At 44.8% G+C, this 15836-nt stretch overlaps 1 protein-coding gene across 1 annotated transcript in view; it reads right to left on the bottom strand.

Annotated features, from left to right (window-relative positions):
* Positions 1-7779, bottom strand: part of NKAIN3 (sodium/potassium transporting ATPase interacting 3) — a 271282-nt gene extending 263503 nt beyond the window's left edge. The window contains exon 1 of the mRNA XM_063130783.1: positions 7725-7779. Coding sequence (XP_062986853.1) covers positions 7725-7778 — 54 coding nt within the window. The 5' untranslated portion in view covers position 7779. The remainder of the gene's footprint in view (positions 1-7724) is intronic.
* Positions 7780-15836: the final 8057 nt, after the last annotated feature.

Genomic DNA, 15836 nt, shown 5'->3' with positions numbered 1-15836 from the left:
AGGGCGCAGCTGGTATATCAGCCTGAGCTGATAAAAGGTGCTCTTTGCCACTGAGTTCACCTGTGCCTCAAGTGACAGTTCTGGATCGAAGAGCACCCCCAAACTACGGACCCGATCCTTTAGGGGGAGTGCAACCCCGTCTAGGACAGGGCAAACATCACCTCGCCGGACAGAAGAACCACCCGCTAACAGTACCTCCGTCTTGTCTGGATTGAGTTTCAGTTTATTAGCCCTCATCCAGTCCATTACCGTGCCCAGGCACTGGTTCAGAACAGCCACTGCCTCACCTGGGTTTGATGAAAAGGAAAGGTAGAGCTGGGTATCATCCGCATATTGATGACACCTCAGTCCACATCTCCGGATAACCTCCCCCAGCGGCTTCATGTATATGTTAAACAGCATAGGGGATAAGATAGAGCCCTGTGGAACCCCATGGCTTAGGTGCCACGGCACAGAGCAATAATCCCCCAGCACCACCTTCTGGAATCGGCCATCCAAGTAGGAGCGGAACCACTGCAACGCAGTACCTCCAACTCCCAGCTCAGACAACCTATCCAGAAGGATACCATGGTCGATGGTATCGAAGGCCGCTGAGAGGTCCAGGAGAACCAACAGGGTCGCACTCCCCCTGTCTCTCTCCCGACAGAGGTCATCCCACAGGGCGACCAAGGCAGTTTCCGTTCCAAAACCAGGCCTGAAGCCCGATTGAAATGGATCTAGATAATCTTTCATTCATTCCAGCTCTCTATCATTCATCCAACTATGCTAAGAGAAAGGTTGACTTCAGATGTACTTGCACTAAGTATTCTATAACAAGGAAAGCCAGTCTAATTTTCTGATAATTACTTTTTGTAGGTTACCAACAGAAAAATTCCTTTTCAGTGAACACACAAGTGTTGAACAGGTCTTTTCAAAGAGCCAGAGAAAAAAGATTGGTGTGGGAGGGCACTTCATTACTGTACTGAACAGATGCAGACAGAAGTAAATTATCTCCAGGTGCAGTATGTTCCAAATTGTAAGTCAGGAGGAGAAGGAAGTTGTGCTAAATGTTCCAGTATTGGCTATATACTATAATTTTGAGAAGCAATCAAAATTTTGAAGCAAGTTCAGAAACCTATTCCTCCATCAAGACTTAAAGGCAATGCAGTTCAATCTTAGTTCCAGTAATTTTTCATTATTTTCATATTTAATACTATTTAGCATCTCAGGGGGGTTTCACATTGAATGTAACACTGTTCCATGATTTATTTTCTTTTTTCCCTATAAAGTGTTCTGCTTAGAGCATTTGGGACAATTCTAATTCCAATACTTCTTCAAAAGTGGTGAAGTTGTAGAGCAGCTATATTCTCTGCTTATTTGTGGTTCCACTGATGCTTTTTCAGATTCTTTCCACCCTGTCAATACTTATAACAAAAGCACTGACAATAAAATTCAAAGCAGGCACAGTGGGAACATGTTTTGATCTCAGTAGTGGTGCTGTGGGAGGGAAGTTATCCATTTCTGCCAATGCTGTTTTCGTAACCTAAATCACACACCAAAAGAACCTGAATTGAGAGCCACAGTTTCTGCACCTACAGGGACGACACTTTGCATTATGGTCAATGCAAAGGTGGTAGAAGATATGAGGGACAATAATACCCGCCCATGATATTATTGCCTTGATTATTTTACCACTTTGAATATGTATATGAATCATAATATGGAGTGAGACTGAAGGAAAATCTTCTCCTGATTAATGCAAATAGGATTGTCATCCTAGATGCATTAGGATATGCTTTGGTGAAGTCCGGAATTCTTTACTAACATTAAAAAGTAGCTAACACACTTGTAAAACTTTGATCAGATGTACATTGGATGAATTACTTATTTATTTATTTATTACTGCATTTATATCCCACCTTTTTTCCTCAAAGGAACCCAAGGCAGCGTACATAATCCTTCTAGTGGGGACTAGAACCTAGATTTCCCGACTCCCAGTCCAACACTTTAGCCACTACCCTACACTGGCTCTCACACTGGATAATGTTACTTGGTAACTACCCTAAGATGACTACTTCTGAATTTTACAATCAAGCCTTTTTAAAACTGTTTCTAATATCACTACCTCTTAGTTTATAAAATAAAGAAGTATTCACGTTTACCATGAAGTGGCTCTAAGATGATAGATACTAAGTAGCCACAGATGAATTTCCTCACAGGGCTGTTTGTTGTGGAAATCGCTGCCATTTAAAATATTTGGGGCATGGTGGGGGCATGCTGTACCTTCTCATTACATGCAAACCTGGCAAAGGTGGTTTGTTGGGGAGATTGACAAGCCACCCAGAACCCTTGGGTGGGTTCTTGTTATGTGCAAACCAGGTCTCTGCAATACTGGCCAGCAGCCAGACCCAAGACTGAACTTCATTCACATCAGTGCCCAGTGGGAAGCAGAACTCAACCAAGGTTTCTGTAGTATTTGGTTGAATATCTAATGTTTCAGCAACTCAGGCCACAGCTAGACCTAAGGTTTATCCTGGGATTATCCAGGGTTCGCCCCTGCCTGAGCACTGGATCCCCTGTGTGTCACCTAGATGAACAGGTTTGACCCCTGGATGGTCCAGGGATAAACCTTAGGTCTAGCTATGGCCTTAGTCTTCTACTACTATAAACAAGGCTACAGTATCATCTGACATATAATCAACATTTGAAATGCAGGGTAAGTAGCAGGATATACTTGTCACAAGACAGAACCTGGTGAGAAGGAAGATCATGCATCCACAAATCCACATGGCAGCACCCAGGCACTCTTGGTCCTCTGGCAAGCGGGACAGTTGGCAGCTTCTCCCTGGATCTCTCATTGTGCTGTGGTTTAGAGAAGGTACAAAACCACAGGCATCTCTTCCTCCTGCTCTTTCTTAGTTTTTCCAAACTCCAGACCAAATGAGAAAAGAGCTTGCCTGTCATGAATGGACACTCTGCATGCTAGAGAGCTCTAGAAAAGGAGGAGCAAGGTCTTCTCCCATTTGCACTGAAGCTTGGAAAAGGTAGTGTGACAGCGTGCAAGGCTACCATCTGATTGTGGAATCTGAGACAGGAGTTTGAAACCAATGCAAACACGGTTTATACAATTTTATATAAGAAAGAATGAGCTTCACTACTATACATGATATTTTTCACAATGCCACATTCCATCTTACGGACTGTGTTGACACACTTCAGTCATCTATGGTTCTGCTCGGTGTCACAGTATTGCCCAGGCAACACAACAAGGTAAATGAGGCTGATGTTCTGCATTGCAGGCTGACAGATTCCAGGCTCCTCGATGCCACTGTGTCCCTGGCACCACTCAGCCTCCAAACTCCACTGCCTACTTCCAGATGCACCCACCTCAATAGTTTCACTCCACAACATCTTATTTTATCTATCCCTGTACTCTGTATAGTATTGTACTATATTGTACAATACTATACAGTTTTAATTATTTGTATTGTATTTTAAATTTTAAACTGTTTGGATGGTGTCTTAGCCTTTTAACTGTTTGTAATCCACCTAGAGAATGTTGTTCAGCCTTCTACAGCTTAATTGCCTATCTCCCTACAGCCATCTTGAGTGCCATTTTTCTTGGTAGAAAGGCAGGGTACAAATCAAATAAATAAACAAGCAAACATTCCAATGTTCTTAGCAAGGACTGCCTTGGGCTAGCCATGCTCTCCTAACAAGGGATGTGAGAATCAGCAAGGTTCAAGCTCATCGAGATTCTCCTACTTTCACCTCTGAGCTCATTTTATTTCCGTTCCGTTCTGAATACAATAGAGCTGATACTGTCGAGCTGGAAAAAGTGCAGAAAAGGGCAAATAAAATGATCAAGGGGATGGAGCAACTTTCCAGTGAGAGAAGTTTATAACAGTTGAGATTGTTTAGCTTGGAGAAAAGGAGGGTTAGAGGCGACAAGATAGAGTTGTACAAAAGTATGCAAAGTGTGGAGAAAGTGAATAGGGAGACATTTTTTTCTCCTTCTCCCATGAAGTCAATTGGTGAGGGATTCAAGACAGATAAAAGGTAGTACATTTTCACACAGCTCATAATCAAACTATGGAATTTGCGGCCAAGACGTAGTGATGGCCACCAATTTAGATGGCTTTAAAAGGGGGTTACACAAATCCCTAGAGGAGGAGACTATCAATGGAGAAGGCTCCTGGTTTCCATGTAATGGTTTCCCATTCTGTCTGAAAGAACTTCAGTGACAATCCAAATGTTTAGGAAGCAGTACTTTTGCATAAGGAGCAACTCTGCCTGGGGTTTTGTGCACCAGAAGTTCTACATCTGTTCAACAGGCTGCATCACCTTGAGATGGCCTGCACCTACCATGTGGGCACATAGGACTTCTTTAAAGGCTGTGCATAGGTCCCACCTGGCTCTTGAGTCTTAAGTGTGATTTGAGCAACAAATCTTTTATATAAAAACACCATGTTTGAACAACATTTTGAAAATTAAGGCCGTTTCTACACTAGCCTGAAAATCCAAATGACACACAGGGACTCCCAGGAGGAAGGAGGGATGAGAACAGGTTTTCCCAGGGATAAATAATCCCTGGGAAAACCCAATTGTCCTGAGACCATGGGATGTGTGGCTGCCCATCCCAGCTTCTTCCCTCCTCCCCACGAGTAGCAGGGATCAGTAGAGGAAAGGAACTGGGCCGGAAGGAATCAAGGTGGGGGGAGTGGGGTTGGGACTTTTTTTTGGAGTGCACGTGCGCTCATCTCCTTTTTAAAAAAAAAATGGTGGGCGCAACCTGCATGTGGACTAAGGGGAGGATCTTGCAATCAGAATATTGCATGATCCTCCCCTTCCCTCCCTCTACACCAGTATGGTGTAGAAAGGGCCTAAGTAACTGTTCATATAATTATTTAATTCAAAAAAGGAAGAAAGCTAGCTTTAAAGTATAACTTGTGAGAAGAGATAAAGGACCCTCCAAGCAAAAACCACAATGCAAAAGATACTGACCCCCACAGTGTAGGCTGCATCTTTAGGTCCTTATGTTTCTTTCTCTTTAATGTGGGCAACACCACACTTATTTTAAAATGGGTTCATTGATACAGGCCTTGCTGAACCCAATAACAACATGGAATTTAATGAAAATACTGAAGTCAGTTGTTGGTAGTGCTGAATTGTCCATGACCAGTCTGCCTCTCAGTGCAATCCTACACTCCCAGGGAGGGTGGCTGTAAGTTGATGGGTATTGTCGATCTGCATCTGCACAGGTAGAAAGAAAGGCTTGCAGGCAGAGAAGAAGGTCTGCCCCACTGTCTGTTGCTGCTCCAATGGGAGCAGGGACTGGAAAGGGAAGTATCAGCAGCAGACCGAGGGAAACTTTGTTTGGGAAAAGCAACTGATCATGTGATATCCTATGGGTGTTCACTTGAAAATAGGTCTCACAGTGTTCAGTGGCCTTACTCCCAGGTAATTGTGCATAGGACTAAAGCCCTGTTGTGCATGGAATCACAACCTAAGATCCACTGAACAAAATTGGACTTACTTACAAGTACGTATCCCTAGGATTGTACTGTAAGGACTAGTAAAATCATTACATTATCTGCCCTTTATTTGAGATGTCAGCTACAGCTAACTCATGGCATAGTCTCCCATTACATCTCTTGAAATAGCTCCAGCCCCTGCTTAGATGCAGAACTACAACTACGCAGAGGTAATCACACCAGCTATTATAACAATCAACCAGTGGTGCCACTTACAGAGGACATAGGGCACTGCCAGCACCCTATTATCTCCCATTGCAGACATCACTGAGTATTCCATAATGGCAACAAGTAACCACAACTTGCAATAACCTGTTTTTCAATTTAGTCTTGAATATGCCCCAGAGCAAGCAGTTGAACCTTGCTTCGCCTTGCCTGCAACCAACAGGCAAACCCATGTCTACAAGCCACTAAATAGTAGGATTGGCAACAGTGTTCTAAAATAACCAAAGACAAACCGCTAAAGGAGCAATGATCATTTTGTACATTGCTAAGATTCAAATCTTATCACATTGATAGTGCTATATAAATAAATAATAATAATAATAAATTTTTCAGTGGAAGGATCTGCTTTACCATTTTGCTATTATGAACATTCAGTGTCAGATAGAAATGAAATTATATGCCACACACACACACGTACATTTTTACTCAGAGCAATCCAGAATTGCACTTGCACCATACAGCACCATAAACCAAGTCCACAGACGTTCAGTCACAATGGATATTGACTCAGAGCAAATTATTTCCCTCCACCAAAGGAATACTCAGAAATATGTCCTGATTTTCCTTCAATCCTATGTCTTTTTTGCATTTCACGCCTAGTAACATAAAAATAAACCCCAACAAATACGATATAAAAGTGCCATTCTTTGAACTACACTGTAAAACACAACTTTGGGAGAGGGGGAAACCCATCAGCTGCAAGTAGCCTCAAAGACATTTCTTTCTTTCTTTCTTTTAAAAAGGCATGCACTACCCTCATCATCAGATCCTCAAGGGCTGCCTGAACACCTTGACCTCATATATTGATCACGAAGTGGTTTTAATACCCAGCTGTCAAGTTGAGACAATGGAACAAGTGAGGTTTCCATACAACTGTGCAATATTTAAGTATCTGTTTTAAACATGCTTGCAGGAGGGGAGGGGGGACCCTCTTCCTCACACCACACAGATACTTTTAAACTACCTTGAAATAAATCCAGAATGAGAATTAAAATCCATGGGAGCTGGCAGGTACAGAAAACCTTCAACAATTCACAAGAGAGAAAACCAGACAGCATTACCCAGAGCCCTGTCTTACAATGGGAGAGCATCATCATTCAAAGAAAACGAAGAAACAGCATAGTTTGTATCAAACACATACAGCTTCTTTTCTTTTTCTTTTTTGCTCCAGTTCTGAAAAGGAGCGGCTTGCTCTCACGGGTAACATGCGGTTGCTTTGGGGGAATCATTATGTCCTGCAGGTAAGGATTTGTTCCACAGTGGGTAGCAAGAAAACACCCTCAATCCTGATATTTCTAGACCTGGGGAAGGCCATGCCAAGCTGAGCATCTATTTAACAATGCCAGCTGCTAAATAGGCATTTCCCTCCCTACCAAGGGAACAATCCTTTGGCAACTGTGACATGCATGATGGGATGATCAACCCAGTCCTTCGGAACCTGCCACTAGTCAGTCCCCCTTGTGTAGGAGCCTCTCCCTGGCTCCAGCAGCTGTAATTGACCTTCTGAAATGTTGGCAAGGGTTCAGTGCTTGATGGACAGTTCTCCCAAGCAAAGGTGATACCAATTGTCAGGAGAGGGGAGCAGAAGGGATAAGCCTGCCTTGCGGCTGGGACAACCCTTCTCCAAGGGGAAGTTGGGAATGCCCAGGAGGCGAGAGAGATCATCCATGCACACCCCTTCTCACCATCCTTCCGCGCTGCTGCTAAGAGGAGGCGGGTGTTTACAGTCAGTGCTACTGGAGGAGAGTTGATCATGCCTGCGAGGTAGATCCTTCCTTCGGCGGCAACAAGCCTGGATCAATCAGTCAATACAAGAGAGGCGGCCGGCTTGGGGGGCGGGATTCGTGGGGCAATCAATACAGAACTGGGGGCGGGGGTAGGATGGGGTGTGTTTGAAAGGCTCCTTTCCTTTCTTTTCCCGCACCGCGCAGCGCGAAGGGGACAATCCCAAGCCAGCGGCACCCTTGGCAAAGGGCAGCTACTCACCAGCTGCAGCGTGCAGAGGAAGATCAGAGTACAGCGCCCGGAGCAGCAGCCCATGGTGGAAGCTCAGGCGACGCCGGCAGCGCCGTTTCCCCCTTCTGCTGCTGCTTGCTCTGCCTCCCCCTCCTTGGCTCCAGCCGCCCCTCTCACCGCATCCGGACAGACCCTCGCCTCGTGCGCCGGCCAAATCCCTTTGTTAGAGGCTGGGTGCCCCTCCGCCTCAGCCCCGGGGAAGGCGTTCAGGAGGGCCGCCTGGCCGCCGAGCGAAGCATCCGGCGCCTGCCTTGCGCCCCTTTGCTTGGGGGAAGGCGGAGGGTGGGCGTGTGGCGGGGAAATGTGCGGGAGGGGGGAGTGCGGGAAGGAGAGAGGGAAGAAGGCAGGCGGCCGGGCGGACAGCGCGCGCGTGTCTCCGCGCGTGGTGGAGGGAGGGGAGCCTATGAATGGGACTTGTGAATGGTGAGCGGGGGCGGGAGGTGGGATTCGGAATTGTCAATGGCTGAGGGAGGGGAAAGCATGAATGGTTCCGCGGGGCCCACGGAGGGGAAAGCGGCTGCAAAGGGCTGGCAGGTGCCTGAAAGGGGAAGAAAGGTGGGGAAGTCGCGGGCAGCCGGCAAGAGGCGCGCGCGTGGCGGTCGCCGGCTGGAGGGGGGGGCTATTGTCGAGAGGGGCGCGAGGCGGGCCAGGCGAGGCGTGGCTGAGGGGAGGGGCTCCTTCCGTGGCGGGGCTGCTTTGCCTTCTGGAGGCAGAGTATGCTGCTGCTGCTGCTGCTGCTGGGACTGAGCACTTCAGAGGCAGCGCGGGTCAGCTAATTGTTCGCGGGGCGCGCGGGGGAAAGACCACGACCGGCGCTCGCAAAGCGCGCTGGTGGGCGCGGGTCCCCCCAGGAAACTTAGACCGGAGGACGGCAGTCCCATTGGCTCGGAGGGAGAAGGGGCGGGGCGGGGCTTGAGCTGCGAGGCGCTACCTTTTTTTGCCGGTGAGGAAAGGAAGAAAGACCCAGGGAGCTCGCTAGTGGCCCTGAGGATGTGCGCCTGTAGCCTGAACGGAACGCTAGCGCATTTTTATCATCTACGTTTAGGCACAAACGAAAGTAAAAAGGAGTCTGTCCGAAGGCTCCCCCCCCCCCCCCCGAGTCGCCTTTACTGTTTAGAAAGATGTGGTAAAGTGATGATGTGGGTGATTATGATGATGCAGATTTTTTAAAAAAAAAAAGGGGGGGAGGGAGAAAAGAAAAAGTGGCACTTAAATCCGTTTTTGGAGTTCCTGTGTCTAATAGAAATCTCTTGTCTGGCTCCCTTCTGGGAGCCCAGGCATACATAATTATGGTTTAGAACAATGCTTGGACAATTGTTCAATTTTGCTTTATTTAGGAATTTATACCCTGCTTGTCAAAGCAAAGCCCTGCAGGAAGTGGCTTCCTATATACAGTTTAAAAAACAATAAAAATTCAATAATAATTTAAAACAGGAGACTAGTAAAACCAATGAAGTTAATAAAGTTAATAAATTTCCTTCTGAAATAAGAAGGTATTCAAAACACACCTAAAACAGGAAGGGGGGGGCTTGGCAAATCTACCCGGGGAGTGAGTTACATAAGGGGCCACCACCATAATAGAAACTCTGCCCTTTGATTCTAATCAGAAGACTGGCTGTGGTTCATGAAGCCTCTAATCTCAATCTGCAGATTTGGTAAATTCATGCAGGCATATGGTCCCAAACCATACAGGGCTTTAAAGGTCAATAACAGCATGTTATATTAAATTGGTTATCAATGCTGATGTAAAAGAAGAGACCACTTCATCACTGTCAGGACATTGGTGAGCCATATTGGAATTGATTTGGTAGAATGGCAAAGAGGCAGGTGTGACTTTTTCCAGAGTCACATGCCGTATTTAATTAGGGTGACCATATGAAAAGGAGGACAGGGCTCCTGTATCTTTAACAGTTGTATTAAAAAGGAAGTTTCAGCAGGTGTCATTTGGATATATGGGGAATGTGGTGAAATTTCTTCTTCATCACAACAGTTAAAGCTGCAGGTGCCCTGTCCTCTTTTAAATTTGGTCACCCTAGTATAACTCCTGCACTTTAACTGTTGTGATGAAGAGGGAATTTCACCAGGTTCTCCATATATACAAATGACACCTGCTGAAATTCCCTTTTCTATGCAATTGTTAAAGATACAGGAGCCCTGTCCTCCTTTTCATATGGTCACCCTAATTTAATGGCATAAGTACACTGATTTGCTAGAGCAGTTGGCAATTCTTATGAATTAGTTTACAGTTGGTTCTCACAGTTGGTTCTCATAGCCATGCTTTTTGCTACTAGCAGAAGCCTGCAATGAAAAGTAGTTGCTTTGCAGAGCAGCTGTACGATTTATACCTTCTAACTGATAAGGATGCTCTTTCTTTCTACAAGAAAACTGTTTTCCTACCAAGAAAGAAAGCCCACCCTCTCCTCCTTTTGGGTGAAGAGAAGGGTGAGTGCATGTGTTTTCTGGCAGTCTGATGAGACAGGCCCTATAAAATCCTGAGCAGATTGGCCTGCTACCTGTTCCCTTCTGAGAGGGCAAAGGCACACCACCTGCTGAGATAACCAGCCTCTTGGGACAGACACCTCTCTGGGAACTGAGAGGTGACCTCTGGGAACTGAGATGACTAAACTGAGAGTTAAGGGCATGTCAGCTTTCTTTTGCTTTCATTCTTTGCATCCGTTTTCCATCAATAAACTCTATCATTCTTTCTCACAAGTGGACCTGAGTCATCTTTGTATCCTCGAATCTGGGTGATGAGGGTCCTGAGTGGATCAAGATCCCGTGTAAGACATGAGCCAACATTCTTTGGTTCTAAACTGTCTTTAAAACAACAGAACTTCTTTCAGCCCAAGGGACGAATTCCATTTCTGGGAGAAGCTTTCGGGGGCTACATTCAAGTGGTGGATGAGCCCAAGGGCAAAAGGAAATTGGGTCAAAAATACCAGCATGTTTTAGTTTAAATTTCTTACTGCCAGTAACTAAGAGCTTCTTCAGACGAGCATTTTATTGCAAGCTCATGCCTAGCCTCTCTCAGTTGTTCATGGGTCATTTTGATGATGCAGTGACACTACAGCACATCTCCAACTCCTGCTCTTTTCCCAGTCACAAAATAAGATCCCAAAATAAATCAACTTTTCCGTGCTATAGCAATATTTGTCACTATTTCCTGCCATGTGCAGGAGAAGTTCTGCTATAAAACTAGATGGTGCTGTCTCTCTAAACTGAACGGGCCAGTTGCAAGATTGAGGAACTGGAAGGTTCAAGGGGTTTATCATATAGAAGATTGGTACAAAGAAATATGGGATATTGCTATTAACGATAAATTAACATGTAACATGAGAGTCAGAAGAGGAATGATAAAAATGAATGATTTTGAAGAAATATGGAAACAGTTTTTAGATTTTGTATTATTAAAGGGGAGAGGAAAAACACCTCCAGAGGAAGTAATGAGATTTTGGAAATTAGAATAAGATCCCGGGGTTGGAGGAGCACATTAATGTTAATCAATGATTATATTAAATGGAATTAAGTTAAAATATATGTTTATTAAATTGTTTAGTATGTATTATTGTGTATTATGGGGTAGTGTTTTATACTGTATTGTTTGTATTGTTTGAAAGTTTAGAAAATAAAAATTATATTAAAAAAATAAATTAACTGAACGGGCCACGTGGTCACTGCTTTCTTCCCATGTGATTCTGTTCATCCTTGTTGCGGAAAAGAACCAGGAAGCGGAGCGACAGCAAAGAAATGTGGTTTCCTGCCCATTTGAAAATCCTTTAAAACCTTAGGAGAAGCATTCCAACCTTTTAGAAAGGGGGTGGGTAGGAATTGCACAAAAGCCAGGAAAGCCCCCAATGATAAGTGGTTGGGGAAAAGGGGGAGCCAGGGGTCTGGCCCTCAGGAAAGTGCTGCAAGACTGAATTGGGATCCCAGAAGGGTCAGATTGGGACCCTGAGCCACAAATTCTGCACCCCACATATTTATTCAATATATGAGTCACTCTATAGCTGAAGCTCTCAAGGTGAAGTATGTAAAGTGCATGCTAGCTTGTTGAACTTAAGAATACCTTTATTACAACCAACAAAGATGTCACAAAGTAGTCAATAAGCTTTAGAGTTCCCCACAGTTCTTCTGGCTGGATGTTAAGCAAGATCAAAAGAAATAGCAGTGAGAAAAGGCTGGGCGTGATCAAAAGTCTGTAGTTGATAACAGTGTTAAGTCTGCAATGGGTAGCAACCTTAAAATGGATTGCAGCAGGACAGCTTCAACTATTGGGCAGTACAGAAATGTAATAAGTAAATATGCAGAATTACACTACAAATTTTATTTAGAAGTGTCATTTCACTTAATAGCACTTCATACTATACATGCCTAGGATTATGCTGTTAGGCTGCAATCCTCCTATGCACACTTACTTGGGATTAAGCCCCTTTAAATCAATTGAATTAACCTCTGATTAGACATGCATAGGATTGCACTGTTAAGGCTGCAATCCTAAACACACTAGGGAAAAGAGTAAGTACCAAGGAACACAGTTGGGCTTACTTATGACATACATAGGATTGCACCCAGAATGAAGTTAGACTGAGCTCGGTGCAAAACATATCTCCGCTTGCACCAGGGTGGTACTAGAATTATAAGGGGAAAAGTGGAAGGGCCTTAATGAAATCTGCAATCCTACATACACGTCCCATTTTAGCCAAGCTATGGCATTATATAGCCTAACAACAACAGCTAAAGGAACATCACAAAAGGTAAGGGGGACAGGTCCCTCCCCTGTGGCCCCCACTACATCAAAGGCTACTGGGGCAATGAAATGATTACTGTTTTCCCTTTCAAACTTCTCAGCTAAAATACTTCCCTAGCAAGTGTTTGAATCTGTTTCCAGCTCTTTGTAAAGTACAAAACAGAAGTACAAAGAAGTAGCCTTTACAGTACAGAACTAGAGATTGTAGGTGTTGTGTCAATAGAGAGTCAATAGAAGCCACATTTGGTAGTAAAACCTAATGGTTGGAGAGGGAGTCATTTACCCCTCTCCCCCACCTCCCATAAATGATGTCCGTGTTTAGGTGATAGGATGGGCCTGTTCAGACAACACTTCAGGCTCTGTGGTTAGCAAAACTGTTGTTTTCTGGGTTTAGCTCTAACCACAAACCATGCTGTCGCACACAACACTTTAAGCCACAGTTAGAGCCACTAACCCTGCTGCAGATGGTCCAACTGTGGTTAGTGAGCAAGGAGAGTTTAGCAAAACATATCGCACAAGATACTTTAAACCCTGCTGCTTAACCAAAAGCCTTAACCAGCAGGGTTTAAGGTGTCTTCTGAACAGGTTCAGTGTCATCTTCCTCTAGATCTATGATGCTTCTCTTGGGTGGCTAAATCTAATATTCTCCAAAGCATCCATTGAGCTGAGCAAGGATTTGAACCAGGGTCTCTCCAGACCAGCCCATGCTCCACTACGTCACACTGGCTCACAATGAATGTAAATTCTACATTGGCTAAACTATATTTAGCTTTTAAATGAATTATTTCTATCCTACATTAATATTGTCCACATAGAATTCTGTGTGGAAAGGCATCATTAGCATCACTTGTCAATCAAAGCAAACACACATTCTAGTCAACCTAATTTGATAGACAGTATGAAAACTGATGTAAATGATTTTTGGGAAATTTTCCTTGACCAAAAGGCTTGGAAGTGCCATAAAGTGCAAGACAGTTCCCATGATGTTTCTGTACAAAAGAGCTCAAAAGGTATTTTACAGAAACAGTAGCCCTTTTCATTTCTGTAGTGGACAGAGAGAGAAAAGGCTAGAGTGGCAAACTGACTGCCCTCATCTTCAGCAATTATTAAAAAAACCTTGGACAAAGCACTCTAACGTGGCAGCGTTTTCTTTCTTTCTTTCTTTTGTCCTGGGTCAGCCCTCACTGTAAACCAAAGAGTAGCAATAATACAGCCATTTCCTGCCATGGATGATAGGGATGTCCTGGGGGTTTCCTAGATGCTTTGAAAGCCCTGCGGTCGCTGCATGGTGGTGGTGCATCGGTTATATGATGCAGCAGCCGCCTTGCAGCTATCATGGGGCTTTCCCGCAAAGCTGTGATTTAAAAAAGTCGGGGACTTACCCTGACTTTTTCACTGGAGTGTGGACGGCACACCTCTGTCATTTGACCTCACTCCGGCATCATGGCGGAGGCGTCCCTGGGTGGATGGCACCCCCTGACTGGTCACCGTCCACCTAGGCAGAGTGCAGGGAGCAGGGTCAGCAAGCCGAATGGCTGCTGGAAAATCCACGCCTTCCCTTTGCATTGGGATTACTCACCACCACCCTGCAGCAGAGAAAGCATTGGGGTTTTCCCTAAACGCGGTGGAAATCCAGCACCGTCAAGACAGCCCCCCAGTGATCTCAATTTCCCAAATATAGCAAAGTGTGTAGGGAGGGAAGTTGAAATATTCCCCCCTCCCATTCTGCTATATTTTGGAAACCCAGGTCCTCTCCCTTGCAGATGTCAACCTGCTTCTAACGGGCCAGTCATGGAGCACTGAGGCCTAACCTACACCAAAGTGGTATATATATAAAAGGCAGGAGCCACACCAAGAAGGATATAGCACGATGAAAGTGGTATGAAAGTGGTATATGGTATGTGTCAATGGGCCCCAACACTTGTCAGTGCACTTCAATTCTGCTATAAAGCAGTAGTGTGTCTCTTGCCTTCAATATACCGCTTTCATAGTGCAATATCCTGTTTGGTGTAGATGAGCCCTCAGTCTCTGGCCGAGAGAGCAATCATAGTTCCTGAGGGAGCTTGGGGGCAACAGAGGAGAAAGCCCTTTCACAACAATCCTCTGCTGGTAATGGTGCCCTCAAAGGGCCTCTTTTGTAAAACTCTGTCTATACTCTCATAGTCAAATTCATTATTTTGTGAACTTAAAGAAGGTCTAGTTCCCACAACTGTTTAAGAACATAAGAGCCATGGTGAATCAGACTGGCATTCTGTTCACATAGTGGCTAACCTGCTGCCTCTAGGAAGCCCTGAACTCCATCAGAAAATATAGGAAGGGAGGATCCCACTTTTTAGAATTCAGTACAAAAACACCTGGTGCAGAGATGGTAAAGAAGGATGTTTTCCCTATTTTCACCACAAGCTCCCTTCTGCCATGTCGGTCACAATGGGTTAGCCAGGCACCTCTGGTTGGATGGCATATCTTGTTTGCTCAGGCTCTTACTTGTGGTGTACTATAAAGCAAATCAAGTGGGTAAATCTATAGAGAAGTTAATCTGTGGTGTGCCAGTAGTTCAATGCATGGATGAATCCACCTTTGGTTATGGTCTAGATGGTCGATGGTCCCATGAGAGCCCTACCAATTTTATGATTTTCCATTACATAAAGCATGTGCTGCAAAATCCTTTTCTCCCCCCTCCCCTCCAGTAATGGTCTTTGCTGTATTTTCACTCCTCTGAACTAATTATTCTGCCATGGCTCCCATCTGGATGCTCTGTTTTGGGGTGCAGATACTTAACTCCTTCTCTTTAGCCAATTGGGGGAAGGGGGAGAGAATAAGAATGGAATTTGGGATTTTTTCCATAGCAACGCCTTTGTGCTGTCACCACCAGAGGGATTAATGCAATCACAGGTTCCTGTGTTCAGTTTTGAAAAAGACCCCCGGGGAGAACGACTTAACCCAATGAATAATTTAATTTGGCAAAGGTAAAATGAATGGGATCGCAGCCAAGTCAAATGCCTACATGAAAAGGCGAGGGAGAACAACCTCTCCTGCCTGAATCACAGTCTTGAGGGCCTGAGCCACTGATCTTTTAAATCAATAGGAGCTTTTCTAGGGCATGCAAGCAGCTTTGGATCAGGGCTGGGAGGTTTTGCTGGGAAAGGGTTGCAGAATCCATGAGGTTCCAGCACATCGACCTGTCGTTAATGTATCACATTTCAAGATGATCAGCAGACAAATAGGGAGTTTGTCTTTACTGTAGGGAGTAATGGAGAAGATAAGAAATGGACATGGGGAAGGAGGAGTTACAAATGAAGTGCCCCTATCTTTGTGGCAGTGAAAGGCTCTTTTCA

Source organism: Elgaria multicarinata, chromosome 7 (genome assembly GCF_023053635.1).
Source record: "Elgaria multicarinata webbii isolate HBS135686 ecotype San Diego chromosome 7, rElgMul1.1.pri, whole genome shotgun sequence".
In the NCBI taxonomy this organism is placed as follows: domain Eukaryota; kingdom Metazoa; phylum Chordata; class Lepidosauria; order Squamata; family Anguidae; genus Elgaria; species Elgaria multicarinata.
The sequence above is the reverse complement of the archived record's forward strand: the minus strand, read 5'-3'. Positions and strand labels throughout refer to the sequence as shown.